The sequence below is a fragment of the Rousettus aegyptiacus genome, unplaced genomic scaffold, assembly GCF_014176215.1.
Source record: "Rousettus aegyptiacus isolate mRouAeg1 unplaced genomic scaffold, mRouAeg1.p scaffold_m13_p_4, whole genome shotgun sequence".
Classification (NCBI taxonomy): domain Eukaryota; kingdom Metazoa; phylum Chordata; class Mammalia; order Chiroptera; family Pteropodidae; genus Rousettus; species Rousettus aegyptiacus.
The window spans coordinates 53,603,086-53,620,530 of record NW_023416307.1 but is presented as its reverse complement, the minus strand read 5'-3'; the positions used below and the strand labels follow the sequence as shown (position 1 = coordinate 53,620,530).

Below are 17,445 nucleotides of genomic sequence, written 5' to 3'. Positions count from 1 at the left end.
AGTCTCTGTGTCTGTAGCAAAGACACTCAAAGTTGCTCCCTTGAGACAAATTATCACTGATACCATCAATATAATAGTTTGCGCTTAAATATAGCTACATTCCTTCTTTCTTTCCTTCATTCCTTCATTCCTTCCTCCTTTGTTTCCTCATCTCTCTCTCTCTCTTTACATTTACTTGGGACTTAATCAAACACGGTTTCAGGCTCTAGAGCAGCACTGAACTAGAGAAATGCAATGTGAGCCACATATGTAATATTAAATTCTCTAGTAGTCACATCAAAAAAGGTACCAAAATAGGTGAAATTAATTTAATAATAATGTTATTTCACTTATTATATCCAAATGTTATCATTTTGACATGTGATCAATATATAAAATTATTAAGGAGATATTTTATATTTCTTGACAGTGGTCTTTAAAACACAGTGTATATGTTACATTTACAGAACATCTTAATTCAGATGAAACACATTTCAAGTGCTCAATAGCCACATGCATCTGGTGGCTACCATATTGGACCCTACCACTCTAGAGCTTCAAAAATGACTAAGACATTGTCCCTATTCTCAAAACTTCACAAAGGGAACTCCTCACATGTAAACATAAAATATAGTACAATTTTGTGTGGCAAGGAAATATTCAGGGATAAAAATCAAAGCTTTCGTTCCTGAGAGTTTCTTCTTGCTCTTTGCTCCTCTACCCAATGAGCTCTTGCTACTTATTATCTCAGGGGCAAAAAATAACAAACCTTAGAACAAATTCAATTGAATATACATATATGGCATATATTTATCATATATAGAACATATAATTATTTTTAATAGAAGCTGAGAATATGGTCTTGGAAGTATGGCTTTTCAGAGTTAGATTTTCTGAGAGAGGAAAAAAGTTTTTGAACCAAAATGATAAAAGCCTAAAGGATTCAGAGCATGGATTTTATACCATATATAACAGAGGAGAGAAAAATACAAGATATTCTAAGAGCAGTTTTTTCATTTCAGGATAAATGAAAGTTCTTCCTTCTACCTGATGGGAAGAGAAGAATCAGAGAGAATACTACTAGAACTCTTGGGGACTCTGAGAAGGGGCTCACTTCACTGTTCCACTCCCTCAAGAGAGCCCTGAGAGTCAAGATGGTGAAGAACAATAGAAATCTCAGAAAAACTAGGGACACTTCCAGAGTAGAAGGGACCGTTGCTAACTCCGCTGGGCGCAGCCCCATTATCCAGCCTGGCATCCAAGTGGAAAGTAGTAATGGCTGGAGACAATGTCCAGAACAGGTGAGGACTACCACGCACAAGGGGCACATACATGAACTGGAAAGAATTCCTGTGGCATAGAAAACAGAGCGCCCTGTGTAGATATTACCCAAGAGCAAAGAGGGCTGGTAATTTAGGTACAAGAGGGTGCTAATGACTAAAGCCCAGGGTGGTTTATCTAGCAGGGGGCACTGAGAGGCAGAAGACAGACAAGGGCCATGAAGTAGAACAACTTCCCTCCAGTGTCTGTCCCATCCTCAAGGGTACTCTTAGCGAGGCGAGAAGCCCCAATTATGAGGGGCTGACACCTACCGCAGGGCGCTGAGTACATTCTTTGAAAGCCAACTCTGCACACCACTTCACAGAACTGCTGTGGGACTTGCTGAAACAACCTGCGGCTCGTAGGTTCCCTTTGATTTCTCCCTTCCATCATTTTCTTCTTTTTTTGGAAAGCAGCCATGAGAGCCTCATTGTCTACCTTCTCCACCTATAATGCAAGAAAATGAAAAAACGAAAAAAGAGATTGGAGAACTGCTACTTGAATTAATTGCCTGATACACTGCTTCAAAAATGTGTGCATATTATTTTGCATGCAATTTGTTTTTCATGTAAAGTTGTACAAGAGTCTCTCCTGGCCCCAACCCTCTCTTAGTTTGACTTTTATCTTTTCAAAATTCCCTGTCCCTTCCTTGAAAATTCACTTAATAAAAATTCACTAGCAATCACTATGTGTAGGCACTGGCGAATGAAATGGTCTACAATGTAGATACCATCTTTGCCCTCTTAAAGCTTATAATTTAGTGAGAGATAAAAATAGGTAAACAATTATAATGCAGTGTGATAAATGCTATTCCATTTCGTTTGTTGTTGTTGTTGTTGTTTTTGCTTCAAGATAGTCAGATAGCTTTTTTCTGGGTCTTGATCTATGCTTCTGCAAATCCTGACATTATTTCTACCTCCTGATTCCAACTATACTCCTCATCCCTGCCATCCCTTCCCTCTTCTCAGTCTTATTCCTGAGATTCTCACTCAGTGAACAGCTAGCTAAGAGTAATCAGCAACTTAGTTTTTCTTTTGGCTACAGAACCAAATGGATTAATAGCAAGATAATAAAATCTTTCTCTTAATTACATATACCTTTATAACCTGCAAACCACAGTATTCAAACTGTTTCATTCGATCCTGAATTTCTTGAGTTAAATGTGTTGGGTGCTTCAGAAACTTATTTTTTTTCATTTCATCTTGTGTTTTTGGTTGCTGACCAGTCCATTGTCCTAAAAATGAGTAAAAGAAAATATTTTCTCAATGTTCTGTGAGAGAGAAAAGCTTTGTAAAAAAGTTTAATAAAACAAATTACAGAAATTTGGAGGAATGGATTAGCCAGTTTAAATTGTATACCTCATATGGTTAGGACATGTAAGGAGAACTATGATACTGTGAGAAGTCACAGGATAAAATAGAGAGTACTAGATTTGTCCTTAGATGGTTTGGATTATGAGGCTGAGGAGATCAAAGAAAAAAGGGCATTAATACATACTCCCCCCATCAATACTGTAAGGATAATATATAACTGTGTTGCTCATAGGAAATGTTTGTATTTCCAGTCAGGATGCCTATCAAAAAAAAAAAAATAGACAAGCATAAGAAAATGTTAAGGAATAATGGAAAACAATATGACGTTTACAGCCCACTTCAGGGTTTTTAAAGAGATTTCCTATATCTACCTCATTTGATCATCACACCACCACCAATAAAATAATTAGCACGATTTTACAAATAAGGGAATTAAAACTCAGAGACTTAAGTGACTCACTCAATGTTACACAGCTTGTAAGTAGTGATCCAAGATTATAAACCTGGCTTTCACCAGTGCTTTCTATAAGGGGCGAGACAATATTTGGTACCTATATAACACTCAAATGCAACTACCCAACTAAAAATAGCAAAATTGGGAGATTAATAGTTTATCATGTCATGTCTTTTCTCCCTTCATTCCTTTTTTGTTCCTTTCACCCTTCATCAACTTCCTTCCTTCCTTTTTTTAAATTCAAGAGACAACCTATTATTGTCCAGAGCTCCTTATTAGACTAAATATACAGGAGGACAAACAGAAACTCTCCAAAAGGCTTACTTTCTTTCAGTTTGTTTTCAGTTTGACTTTAGACCAAGTATACTAAGATGACCTTATCCCCAGCACATTATTTCATGGAGTGAGCTCAATTTAAGTACAAAAAGCAGATGATAAATCCAGAGAAACTCGTTAGAGGGCCAAATTGTAAATCTGGAAAGCAGGAGAGACAAAATTCCATAGCAAAGGAACTCCAAAGCCAGGAAATTTCAAGGGAAGAGACCATAAATTAAATCTGTAGAGTAATAGCTCACATTTATGTAGTATAGTATTTAGTTGACTTGAGTTTAGCAAACATTTATTGAACTCCCATAACATGCCAAGTGCTGGCTGAGCCCTGGAGACGCAGTGATCCTCAAACTCCTGCTATCAGAAGAGCTCGCCAGGAAGGATTTAAAGAGTAATGTAAAAGAGAGGAGATGTCTAACTTCTATTGTTTAAATTTTATTGTTCTGATGGATAGTTGATGTTCCTTGTAGTAACAGCTCATTTCAAAATTATCCATTTTGCTAACCAAGATTTTAGTCTGGTTAAGAGAGAGTGAGTCTGAACCTCTAAAACACTGCTGTGGAATAATATGTTTAGTCACCAGCTAATAAAAATGCCACCTTGCAGCAGAACAAGGGACTTACATGACTAAATTGCCAGTAGCTGGAAGGATGGGTCAACCTTACAAATGTGGTTCATTTAAAGTAAGGCCACAAGCTTTATAGGAGATCAATGTTGCTTTGTCCGTTGTTCTCTTGAGAAGTATCAGCGTCAGTATACATACCCACAGTCAGTACATTTCACTAAAAATCACAATCTTGGGTCTCATTGTTGTTATTATTTTCGACCATGTTTTTTGACACTGGGTGTTCTGTGGAATGTGGATACAAAATTTACTGCAAACTCCCACTCACTTTGACCATTTCTGCCTAAACTATTTGTACAAACACATGGTGAAACTAAGATGTCCTTTGAAATTTTGCATCTGAATTTCTGTACTAAATCCATTCTTGACATTATAACCAGTGACCTTAATAAAATACAAGTCTGACTTTATCTTTGCTTAAAATCCTTTAAGACTCTGCATTCATTTTCAGAAAAACTATTAACTTCTTTCATGTGATTTATACAGTCTTGCATAATCTAGGCTTTGCTATGATCTGATTTCTTGAAAGTTTCTTTCTTTGCCTTACTAACTTCTACTTATTCTTCAGTTCTTCACTTATGACACCTCCTCTGAGAAGCTCTTCTTTGTCCTCCCAAGTCTGGGTTAGGCACCTCTCTCAGGTCCTCTCAGAGCACTTTCACCCTCCTCCTCTTTCATAAACAACCCTGCTTACTTCTCAGCATCCTCGATTAGATTTTGAATGAAAACAATGTCCATCTTATTATCGTTATGTCCAGCACCTAGGACATTGCCTGGTAAATATCAAGGATGCAATATTTATTAGTTGAATACATGAATGAAATAAGTCTCTCTCTCCTAAGGTGGTATTTTCAATGGTATAATTTCCTAGTTAGCTCTAGGGCTATGTTAAAAAGATCTCAAACTCCCAGTTATCCTGATGAATTTTGCCTCACCGAATGGGTGATAAGTGTACTTAACAGTATCAATAAATAATTTATTTTGGTGAGAAGGCTCAAATAAGTAAATTTAGGGTTCCCCAGGCTTCCAGCAACAAATATATGTAATAAAATTCAATTAAAGAAATTAATCAAGTAGAATGTGTCTACATTTGAATGCTCCATCTACAGTATTAAAGATGTACTTCTTTTCCCCACAGCCTGGGATTGGGTTACCCTAGAACTTTACATGTAAATGCCACTTAGGCAATCCATGTCACCATAAGTAAATCCAAGTGTGTGTGTGTGTGTGTGTGTGTGTGTGTGTGTGTGTTCATTTACTAATAATTAACCCCGCTGGTAGAAAGAGAGCCCAAAAATGGTTATAAAAGTTCATGGCCTAACACAAAACCAACATGGTTTCTCTTTCTCTCTCTTATGCTCTATTTCTTACATACGCACGCGTGCACACACACACACACACACACACACACACACACACACACGATCACACCCAAAAGGACAGCTGGGAGAGCGGACTTCCCAACTTAATAGAAAGTTACTCACCTAACAAGTTCCAAAGGGCTTGCTCCTTTTCTCTTGCCATTTTCTCTTGAACTTCACACAGCATATGCTCGATGTTTATAACCGCCTCAACAATGTCAGCCTGGGCTCCTTTAATCTCTAAAATTGTCTTTTCCTGGTCAATAATCTCTTCGATAGAGACCCTTGAGGTGTTCTGAAGCTGAGACAAAATGTCATGTTCCTTTTTCCCAAGGTAGAGGATATGCTTATTCTCGATGACATGCTTGTCCTGGCAGGTCAGTAACCTTTTGATCCACTTTTCAGCCTCATTCATCTGTTCCCAGTGGGATCCCATCAGATCGATGGCAGAAGATTTAGCCTTGAGCCCATTTTCTTGTTTTTCCTCTCTGGTTTTCCAAGGGGCTGAAAGGCATCGTAAGCAACCACAGAAGGCAGGTGGGTTTTAAATCAGAGCAGAACAAAACACCAGGATATCGTCACTACTGTCAGCAGTAGCAGCTTTGATTAAGTTCTCTGAGAGTTGTGCTGGGTACAAAGAAAAATCTAAAGAAAATCTAAATGTATAGTTTACAGTTTCCTTGAGAGCACAGTTTAGCTTGTGAGGAATTGGTTTTATCATGTCTTGTCCTTGTCGTGTTACATTTATCAATTCACAGATGAGTTTACTCTGGATGTTAATCAACTCTACCAGCAATAAAAAGTAGTGAACTTTAGCTACTCGGATAAATCTAATTAATATATTTTGAGGGGAAAATGTAAGTTGAGCACTTACTATGTTCCAGGCATTGTTCTAAGTGCTTTACACATATCATTTTTCAATCCTCACAGCCCGACGAGATAGATACTGTTTGCAGCCTCATCTTACAAATGAGGAAACTAATTCTGAGAGTTATTAAGTGGCAGCCAAGAAGTTGGTAGGTGTGGGCAGTCTGACAGCAACGCTCACACAAGTCTGCCTCCCAGTGAGTGATCTCAAGACCACAGTGGTAATTCACATCTTTTACTCTAATATTGTAGTTCGGTGGTACCAGGAGCCATGAAAAAGTACCAAGACAGACCTAGAGGTAAGAGGGGGAGGATGACCTCCCTCAGAGTAAAAACAAAAACTAAAGTTTTATACAATACTAAAAACTGATGGGGATAGAGGTGTGGGGGATTGGTTTCTTAAATTGGAGACATAACTTTTTTATTTTTAAAGTCTTGTTCTGCCTGGGACCCTACATTACTTTTTAGAAGAAAATAACAATAATTCCTGATAATACTTCATTTATCCATCTTTATCAGGAAAGAAGAATTGTTCTTCAAGGTAACTAAATTGTTCAGATCACTAAAGGATACTTTTCTAACATCAAAACATTTAATTTTAAATATTTATTAATTAAACATTTCTAATGGAAACACACTCCCCTGCTTTCCTAAAAGGTTTTACTTTTCCTTGATAACCTGATATCATCACCATCAGTCATTATTAGTGTCAACTATTATCCTGTGCTATATTTCCTTTACAGATGTCCTCAAGATGTACTGAAGTAAATGATAACACCTGGCCCCACTATTCAGATTAATGACATAGCCATTGGCTGTTCCTTTCCCATATTATCCTCACCCCAAAGTCCTCCTAGATTATCTAGCTTTTCTAGATTCATTCCAAACATATACTGCACTTGTTTCTTTTGTGGGTTTTCTTCACCTTGGGTGCCCCACACCACCAACTCTAGCCACTGAAAATCTTGCCATCCTCAAAGCCTAGCTTGGAACTGTATCGTCCATGAATCCATTTCTGATCCCTTGCAGTCAGAAAGAATCTCTCCCTCCTCTGTGCCACTTGGGGACTTTGTCCATCCTCTCACTCATTATTTATCCCCTGGCCATTGTTTAATGCTTTGCGACTGACAGAAAATTTTTACATCTATAATCTCTAATTATTCTCACAATGGTCTGCATCATCATCATTTTACAGATAAACATAAAAAGGCTCATAAGAGGCGGAGTCACAGACCAGAGCTCTTAAAGCTCCCCGTTCTTCATTTCCAGCACTCCTGGGTTACTGAGCATCCATAAGTGAACCTGTCTATTTAGGGGCATAAATAAATTATTTTGATCCTAATGGGACATATCCTAACAGTTTCTATTGCTGATTGAATGTCTAGTGTTCTTAACATCTGTAGAATACTATACATTAAAAGACGATTTCAGAAGTACACATTCTAGTTGTCATGAGGCAATTCCATCTCAGTCCACTCAAATTCCACTAAAGGAATAGAGTTATTAGACAAAGTTAATCCTTTTCCAGCCCCCAACAACCAGAATTGGTTTAGTTCAGTAACAAAATTGGTTAGCGGGCATTGGAAAACAGACATGCTTGGCCCAGACCGAGTTCCTGAATGAGAATCTGCAGAGTTGGGGCCTATCCATACTTCCGTTTGCTTTTTTTAAAGTTTCCATTATGATCCCAATGATTACTCAGGCTTGGTAACATTGAGCTAATCCACTTCTTATCTGGTATTACTGAGATGTATTTTCTAAAAGTATTAAAAGAGTTACCCCATTTCGATGTTTGCTACTTCAGAGCAGAAAAAGTGCTGGCTTAGCTTTAGATGGGCAGAACTTTTTCTTAGAAAAAAGCTGTAGACAGCGTTTGTGAACCATGCACACTAAGGGTTACCTACAGCAATGTAGTCTCTCTCTGTTTGTATCCTAAAACCAGACGGAGCAAAGAACATGGTCAGGTATAGAACAGGTTAGTATCCAAGCAGGAGCACAATGAAATATATTTGGCGTATTTATTCTTCTTCTCCCCTCATTAGTTAAGATGATCAAGAGTATAATAAGCCTATGGTGGGAGACATTGGTTCTAGGCATGTAAATTTCTTACTTACCCCCGTTATTGCTGAGAATCTGCAGTTGGAACTTATGCCTCTCCATTTCAGTGCTGAAAGCCTACCAGAAGCAAAACAGCAGAGAGTCGTAAGCAAGGCATTTCATCGCTGTTATCAAAATCCCTCTCTCCACCTGGACACACCGCACTTTACCTCACCCACTCTGTCAGACCCCATTTCCACTGCCACAAATCTAAAAGCAGACTTTAGGAAAGTCTTGGGGAACAGCAAGTGCAGCACCACAATCAATTAGAACATGTACGGGGGGAAAAGCATAGGAAAAATGGAAAGAAACCCAAAATCTGGCATAAAAAAGAATTGCATATTCAAGGCAAAGTATTATCACTCATTTGTTCAACAGATATTAATGCCCTGCTTACTGCATGTTAGACACTGAACTAAAGGTGTGGTTATGTCACTGAAGTAGAAAAATATACAAGCCAATGCTCTTGTAATTAATAAAACATAAATTCATTTTTAAAAAGTTATACACAGAATACTTTCTCGATAGATTGAATAAATATCAATTCCTTTAAAGTGTTTATATTGGACCTAGCATGTAGTAAATATTCAATATGTTATCTATTGTAATTATTATTATATGACAGTCTGTGGACTAAGATTTGTGTATTTTGCCATGCAAATACTTTAACATAGTGCCTATTTGAAAAAACTCATCTCTCCTAGGGTTTGGAACCACCATATCCAATATTTTCTTTTTTTAAAGTTGACTCAATTGGCAGTTATTACTTCATTTAAAAAGATGGTATATAACGAGGTAAAAACTAAATTTTGCTTTGCATCAGAACTTTAATAATAAAGTTTCTTAATCTGTAAGACATTTTCTTCATGAATTATATTTGCAGCTGCTATTTCCAGATCGAAAAGCCCTTGCTCTTACCATACTGTGTATTTGGAGAGGTCACAACAGGGAACTTTCCTGTGTTCCCCATCTAAGAACTTGGAAATAAAACAAATGAGATAATATTATCTACTAATAAATAGACTCAGAATAGCTGCCATATGCAAAATGGATAAAAATCAACCCTCTCCCAAAGTCACTTTAAATGTCAGGATGTATTGCAGGGTTAGAAATGAATCAGGCAAGCCTTTCGAATCGAATGTGAAAGAAAACTAATTTAATCAGTATCAATAACTTAGAAGAATATGTGGATAACAAGCAGACGGTCTGCAAAGAGTTTGGAAAAGTAGATTTGGCACTTCTTCCAGCTCCATCCATAAATGACCAACACCTAATGGGAGGGATGCTAGTAGTGTGTTCCTAGAGAGGTGTTCCTTATTCTGAGACATAATATCTGACACGAGGTATATATGCAATAAAGATTTGTTAAATAACCAGAAGAATGACTATCCACCACCATTTACAGATACTCAGCTCTAACCAGAACCCTTATCGTGATGAAATACTGGCGAACACCAGTATTGACTAGCTGTGTGTGTATTATTTTCTGGGTTAATATGTTTTCCCATTTGTAAAATGAAGATGACAACAATGGCTTCATCACAGGATTGGAGGGAGAATGATATGAGACAGCTTCTTAGCACAGCACCTGGCTGACGCAATACATGGCAGCTATTTTTGCTCTTAGTCCCTAAGGGAGACCTCAGGCTGTGGCTGATATTTCTACTTTTGTTGAACTGCCATGTGTGAACTTTGAATGAACTATCTTTTCTGGATGTGGTTAATCCTGGTTAAATCTTCTTGCAGGGACATGGTGCTTCATGAACAATTCCAAGATGTAGTCATGACACCTATCTAGGCCCAATGATACTCCTCTGCTTGGGGGAAGAGGCGAACTTCATTCGAAGGACAGGATGATTCATTTTGTCAGGAAGGTGGGCTACTTCAATGGGTAATTTGCCACCAGCATGCCGGTCAGCTGTGGATGAGACACAGCGGCATATTGGAGCCGGCTGACGGTGGTTCACGAGAGCCCATGTGAACATCTCTTCCCAACTCCACTTTCAGTGGTGTCACATTGATTGTGTGAAGTCAGCAATGAAAATCAGCAAATACTATAAACCTCCTCGTGTCTAGTCAGACAGCAAAAGGAATAAGAACCCTTACATGTGTTCCAGGAAAGAGCAAGCTAGAACCAATATAAGTTTATTTTCCTGTAGGGACAGATGAAATGGCAAACACTCACATGGACACAAGTAGGGTGGTGAGAGAGTGAGCAGTCAGAGAACTAAGGTTCAGAGCACTCTCACTGCCAGGCACTCACAAGGCCGTTTACACCCCAAATCCAGACACATGTCTGAGAAGTCACATTAGTACTTCGATGCTGCTGTTGGCAGAATCAAAACCCTGTATCTTTAAAACCTATTTAAAAGGTGCTTTATCTTATTTCTTTTTTATTCTTCCTTAACTTCATTAAAGTCCTTTTGAAAAATACCAGCCAAGTGAGAATAAAGCAAAGAGATGGTGCTTTAAAGGCAGAGCACAGCAATATACACTAATTATGCTGAGTATATCAGGGACCTATTCACATGTGAACAGCTCCGCTTGATCTGACCACTCTAAAACAAAAAGCTGAGATGGAAGTGAAAACTGAAGAAGCTGGACACAAGATCTCTGCACTCAGACACATAGACACACTCCCCTGCATACATGTCCCTTTATTTCTGTTAGCCCACAGCTGATTTTCCTCTGAGGTCATCTATAGATGAGTTAAGAAAGAATAGATTGAATTTGAGGGCAGTGCTGGGGACATGGCAAAAGTAGCCAGATATACTTTTGGTGTTAAAAAGTTTATAATCTAATTGGGAAAAAAGATAATAAGCAATTCACTTAATTTTGTATTCATTTCAGCATTCAGTGAATTAAAGCACTTTACAACCAATATGATAAGCCAACATTCATGGAAGTCTTACTGTATGCCAGGTCCCATTCTAAGTGTTTTATATGTATTAACTCAGTGAATTCCTATAACAGCCCTATAAGATGGTAGTTATTATCCTCATTTTAAAGTTGAGGAAACTGAGGCACAGTGAAGCAAGTTAATCTTTCGAAGAAGGTAGATCGATTGAAGAGAAGACAAAGAATTTTTTTTTTAAATACATTGGATTTAAGATGACAGTAAGGTAGCCAAGTAGAAATGAGAGAGGGTTGGGGATATCGGTCTGAAGTTGGCTCTGAAGATAGGACTCTTCAGAATTCATGGCAGAGGTTTAAGAATAGTTGTGTTCTTAGAAGAAGAAAGAAGAGGAAGAAGCAGAGGACCCACATTGAAATGAGAAGGTTGGTTACCTTTAAGGACCAGAGAGAAGAAGAAATGCCAACAAAGGAAAAGAGAAAAGCTAGGTAGTGGGGTAAACATGGCTTCTATAATGGCATTCTTCACAAAGTCAGAGGTGGCCAGTTCGTAAAAGTTAAATTTCACCAAATTAGAACATCACCGTCCATATCTTATATTGGAGACACTAAACAGATGTTAAATGAATAAATGAATGAATAAATGTAGGACATTTCTAAGATATTCACTTACTTTATATGTCTCCATTTCTGTAGGAAAGATCACAAACTTTACAGTCAATTGTTTTCTCAAATGGTTACGGGCAAACATTAGAACTTCATCCAACATAATCTTTGCTGCTCGATCCTTACACACACCAATGTTTCCAGTCCCAAGGGCAGGAAAGGAAATGGAAGTTAAACTTAGCTCAAGGCATTTTTCCAAACACTTCCTCACTGCGTTTTTCAATCTCTGTAGGAAAAACACAAATTTAAGATGAGCCTTCAAGTCAAAAATAAAATTTTACTTACCCCTTGATCCTGCCCATGTTTTGTAATGCCAACCTCCATCCTCCCTCAGGACCACATCCATGCTTCCTCAGAAGGCAGGAAAGTCCCCACTCATTACAGCTATAAGGTTAGATATGATGAAAAATGAAAGGGCTTGGAAACTGAAGTAATTGAATAGATCTTTTTGTGCTATTCAGGACATTTGGGCACCACGATTTCTCCCAGTCTATATAGCCTTGCTCATCTTCCCAGGTCAGAGAGCCAACCATCAGTTTATCCCCACTTATCTGCCACTTCCAGGCCAGCATAAAGAGTTTTGGGTAGTTTAATAAAGGAGGTCGAGGTTAAAGTAAGTAAGCAGCATTTGTTCAATGTCATTAAACTCTATCATGTAATTTCTTGGGAAGTGTGAGTATATTTGGCAGATTTAAACTTTCCATCAATGTTTCAACATCCTAACTGAATACTAACTAATACAGGACAGTTGTCTGTGGAAGGACCTTGGGAAGATAGGGGTAGAGATGATTGGAGGATTAATTTGGGATTAGAGGGCTCTGTAGCCAAGGGAGGACCAGAAATGGTGAAAAAATGCAGACAAAGACAGGGGGAAGACACCACAGGTAATAGATTTGACTGGAATGGTTCTGGAAAAATGGTGAAGGGAAATCCAGGTTCTCCTGGAATTTAACAGCTGGGAAATATGAAGAAACTGAATCCCAGGGGAAATATGAAGAAACTGAATCCCAGGCCCACTTAGGAAAAGGGTCACGTGTGGCGCAGACTAAGGGAGCCCTGATGTTCCCGTGTCTATTCTTGGTATGTCCACTTAAAATGCGTTAGGTCATATTTTAAGTCAAACTTCTTAAGATAACTGTGACAACAATAGCTACTCAGTATCTCAAGTATGCTCAGGAGCGGTAAAAAATGGGGACTATATCACTTTACAACATTTCATGAATGTAATGACATGATAAAAATTCAACAAACACTACAGAGACTATGAGACTACATAAAGATAAATTTATTTTGACCTTACCATATCTGTTCTAGAATATTCTGAATTCCACAACACATGGAATACATACTGACAGGACAATTTAAATCCTTTTGTGACCAGTACCAACTGGGAATCCTGAGATGTCTGAGACGTCTGTTTTTTAAATTCCTGTTCTATTTCATCCCCTGCTTGTTGTAGAATTGATCGTGACACAAGACCAGCTTCAAAACAATGACTTGGAGTTATAGAATTAACAATTACATCTGTCTGAAAAAGGAAAAAATGAACAGGACCCATTGTTAAATTATTTGTTGTTAAATTATTAATTAAATCCTTATTTCACTGAAAGGCTTTGAAAAATAGTTGTGAAGATTCTAAATCCACAAAAACAGCATTTAAAATGGATAGAAATTCATATTTCCAAAGAGTGATTATTTGATCAGTCTGCTTATCCTATTCAGTAATTAGGTAAATTGTGTGGATGATATAATTTTTATTGCAAACATCTGTCAGCCCCTTGCTGGTTTATACCACCACCACCACCACCAACCTCTTCTCAGATTCTGAGCATTCTCTGTGATTTATTTTAACCCATAACCCATTTAGGAAAAAAAAAAGTGCAACTTGCTGCTAGTGTTAATTCAATATTACATAAACACACTCTTGAGGCTGAAGCAAATCTAACTGGTTTTCGATGTGGAAGTAAAATATAAAAACTGTTCTTGGAGTTATTTCTAAACAGAACTTGTCTCTAATCCTAATGTAACAAAAATGTATACATAAATTGGATTCATCAAACGAATCTTCGGCTGACAGCTATTCCAGAACAATGTTAACATCATGTATAGGAATGCTACATTTTCTAGGATTTGGCATTTTCAGCAATTGAGAATTACTATATTTTGTAAATGGAAATATCACTGCTAAAAATAGATTGCTATAAATAGAATGATGACATTTGTTTCCAAAGACTATCCATATACTAGAGCAATGCAAAAATAATAATAAAAGTGAGATATTTCACAGCAAACTTTGGGGGTAAGGTTAGGACTACAATCCGCAAGTTATCTCTGGGTAGACGCAGCAGCAGCAAGGGCAAGTATTCTCGGGGCAAATGAGAAGTGGGTTAAGATTTATCAATAAATGCTTTCATTACCTGCCCCACTGTCATCACTTTTTGCTATTTTTGTGTAAATTTTCCGTTTTGTTTTAAACAGAGTGGAAATAAAATTTCTCAGGAAACTTCAACCTCCTAATTTTTTTAAGGTAAGTGGTACAAATGAGACAAAAAAGTCTTCAGTGGAAAGTCAGCCTCCCTCTTGGTGGGGTCCCGAGATCCCTCACTCACTCACCTATGCTACAGGCAATCATTTTTACCAGTTTTGTCTATCCTTTCAGAAATAGATTATAGGTACACATGGGATATATTTTCATTACTGTCACCTCCTAGTTAGCTCTCTGAGCTGTGATAAAGGGGTTGCATCTCTTTCCTCACCATGGCCAAATCTCCCTAAATCATCTGATGGCTTTGGTTCCCTTTGGGGGTAACTTAGGTACTTCTCAGAGGTGTTAATAAATGCTTCACTTTGAAAGTGCAATCAGAATTTGCAATTGGGAGCACTGGCATCCTTTAAAAAATTTCAGGTTCCTAATGTTCTTAGTAATAAATAAATACAAAAAATTTTAGTTAAAAAGATAAGATATTCAACTAGGATGTTTCCACTTTAATTTTAAATTGGCATATTAATGACTTGTCAAATAAATATTTTTTGTGAGGGGTCTCTTCAGTCTTCTTTCTAATTGTCTTGCAGGCGATAATTGGTATTTTTTCATTTACAATGAAGTCTATTTGATTGTGGCCACAGGAGAGTCTTAAGTATGACATTTCTGATCCGGAAAAGGAAAAGAATATAGCCTTATATTCTTTCTCTTCCTCTATAGACCCTGCTCTCTGTTACCCACTCACTTATTCATCAATAATTTGCTGAACACCTAGAAGAAGCATGCCCAGCCAAGCTGTAGGGCTACAGAGATGAACAAGTCATGATCCCTATCCTCATAGTGCTCTCTGCCTCTCGGGGGAGCTGCACCAACCCAGAAATCCCTAGGTTTGCTGTTACCTTGATTTCCTCTCTTCTCTGTTAGGACTCTTTCTTTTGTGCCCAAGGAATCCTAGCATAGAGCCATATACTCAGAATACAATTTACAGCTCTACCTGGGTCTCCTGACTGGTCCAGCCCATTATTTTCAGTCCATTAATTCCTCTATGTCTCTTTGATCAAATCATTCTAACAACCAGGCCTCTCCTCTTGCCAATTCATATTTACCACAACTTGAGATGAAATTCAAAACGCTCATCTTCCAAAGTAATCTTTCTTGGTCCACTCCACTCTACTCTTGTTACAAATTTACATATCCTTAAATATTATGAATTCATGTTGTATTAAGACTTTTTTGTTTACTATTGATAGGTTGCTTTGGAAATGTTCAGATGGTCTGTCTCCCAATGAGATTTTTCAAACAGAGAATTTTTTTACATAAAAAGAATATAATAGATTTAAAGTTCCTTGGAAATAAAGATTGTTCTATTTCCTCCTAGTGCCTAAGAATAACAATAAAAATTATAAAAAGCCTATTCTAAGCATTTTATGTATATTGTTTCTAATTCTAAGATACAAGTGCTATGACCCATCTATAAAGTCCATACTCTTAACCGTAACAAGATTAAATAGTAATTTGAAATAGTATATACTCAAAACATACTTGATAGGTAATGAACAGTTCAGGGACCCCCTCTGGCAGTGCAAGAGAATAGAAACAAAGACTTACTTCCTGCAGTTCAATTTGGCCCCGGACAATATGGACAGTGAAGTTGCTCATAACCATTGTATTGAAAGGAGGGGTGGCTTCTTGATTCCCCCAGGACCTCAGCTCGTTCATCCCCAGGATGGTTTCTGAAGCAGCTTTAAAGGCAGCAACAGTAGGCTCTTCATTGCTTACCAGGTGAATTTCTTTCAAATTACCCGTCGTTTGCACCCCTTGGAAATATAATCTGATAGTTTCCACAATGATCTGTGTACACAAATTCAGAGGGAAGTTGAAAATCCCAGAGCTCAGGGCTGGAATTGCTACTGTCTCAAGGTACATATTGTAAAAGATGGCATAATCCAGAATATTTTTAATGGCAGTTTGCAGCTTATGGATGCATCTCTCTCTATCCACCTCGACCCACCGAGGCCCAACAGCATGGATAATGAGTTTGCAGGGAAGCTTCCCTGCTCCTGTGACAGCTATCTCACCAGTTGGTACTTTACCATGTATGGAAATGAATCTTGTGCTCTCCTCTTGGATTTCTTGGCCTCCAGCTTTCACCAGGGCCAGGGCCAAGCCTCCCCCATGCTTAAGGTCTTCATTGGCTGCATTCACCACAGCATCGACAGCATGTCTGGTGAGGTTGTCCTTCCAGACAGATAACGTTAGTCCAGGAGTAAGCATTTTTCTGAAGACTTGCAGAGACTCACTGTTATGTTCCTGGGCTGGAGAGACCAGGATAGAGATACAGCCAAATTTATCCTGGAGGACTTCACACAGCTGACTCTCATTCTTTTTTACAATTTTGAGGTCATCATGATTAATGGGTATTTGCCAACTACAGCTTCTTCTGTAAATGTCAGTCTCTGGAAAAGGAGAGATTTAAAAAAAAAAAAAGAAGAAGAAGAAATGAGCAAGGGTTCCTTTGAAAAGGATGTAATTCCACTTCATGCCAGGAGACTGAATACCCTATGTGCAAAAGAGAGATAAACTTCTAGTCTCCTTCCTGATTTTCCTTCTCACCTAGACATGTAATTAAACAAAGGCTATCCAAGATTTTTCAATGGTAAGTCACCCATAAAGAGCTCAGTCTTGAGACTAGCATATAGTAACTACTCCATGAGTGGTAGCTACTATGATACAGTGATGGGAATGAGAAAACTGTGTATGGGGCTCATGAGTTCCAAAATCTATATAAAAATGATGAGTGTGGGAAGAGTCATGCTTAAGACACAACAAGTATTAGAAATGACTTAATTATGAGTCAAAAATATAAGGAGGCGTTATTTATAAATTGCTGGCTTTTGTCAGTGTCTTACTCTGGATTTCCTCAGAAGCAGACTCTGATATAAGGATCTGAGTGTAACTTTATTTTGAAGGTGAAAAGTAAGACGGGGAGGGGAAGGAAATGAATAAAGGACATGTTATGAAGCAAAGGAAGCTTAACTTCACTGGGAGACAGTGTGTCTCAGAGTTATACCACCAGAAGGGCAAAGGAGCTGGGCTAT

The 17,445-nt window shown here is 38.0% G+C and overlaps 1 protein-coding gene and 1 long non-coding RNA gene across 4 annotated transcripts in view; one reads left to right on the top strand and one right to left on the bottom strand.

Annotated features, from left to right (window-relative positions):
• The window catches only part of LOC118601585, a 13,695-nt gene extending 12,121 nt beyond the window's left edge, over nt 1–1,574 (top strand). The window contains exon 4 of the long non-coding RNA XR_004950345.1: nt 1,002–1,574. This is a non-coding gene — a long non-coding RNA (uncharacterized LOC118601585). The remainder of the gene's footprint in view (nt 1–1,001) is intronic.
• PARP9 (poly(ADP-ribose) polymerase family member 9) overlaps nt 1–17,445 on the bottom strand; it is a 25,325-nt gene that overhangs the window by 2,755 nt on the left and 5,125 nt on the right. For all 3 annotated transcript variants that reach the window (XM_036218826.1, XM_036218829.1, XM_036218827.1), the window contains exons 4-10: nt 15,956–16,803; nt 13,166–13,393; nt 11,873–12,091; nt 8,364–8,424; nt 5,506–5,886; nt 2,397–2,533; nt 1,572–1,746 (exon numbers count right to left, since the gene is read on the bottom strand). In XM_036218826.1, the coding sequence (XP_036074719.1) occupies nt 1,572–1,746; nt 2,397–2,533; nt 5,506–5,886; nt 8,364–8,424; nt 11,873–12,091; nt 13,166–13,393; nt 15,956–16,803 (2,049 nt within the window). The remainder of the gene's footprint in view (nt 1–1,571; nt 1,747–2,396; nt 2,534–5,505; nt 5,887–8,363; nt 8,425–11,872; nt 12,092–13,165; nt 13,394–15,955; nt 16,804–17,445) is intronic.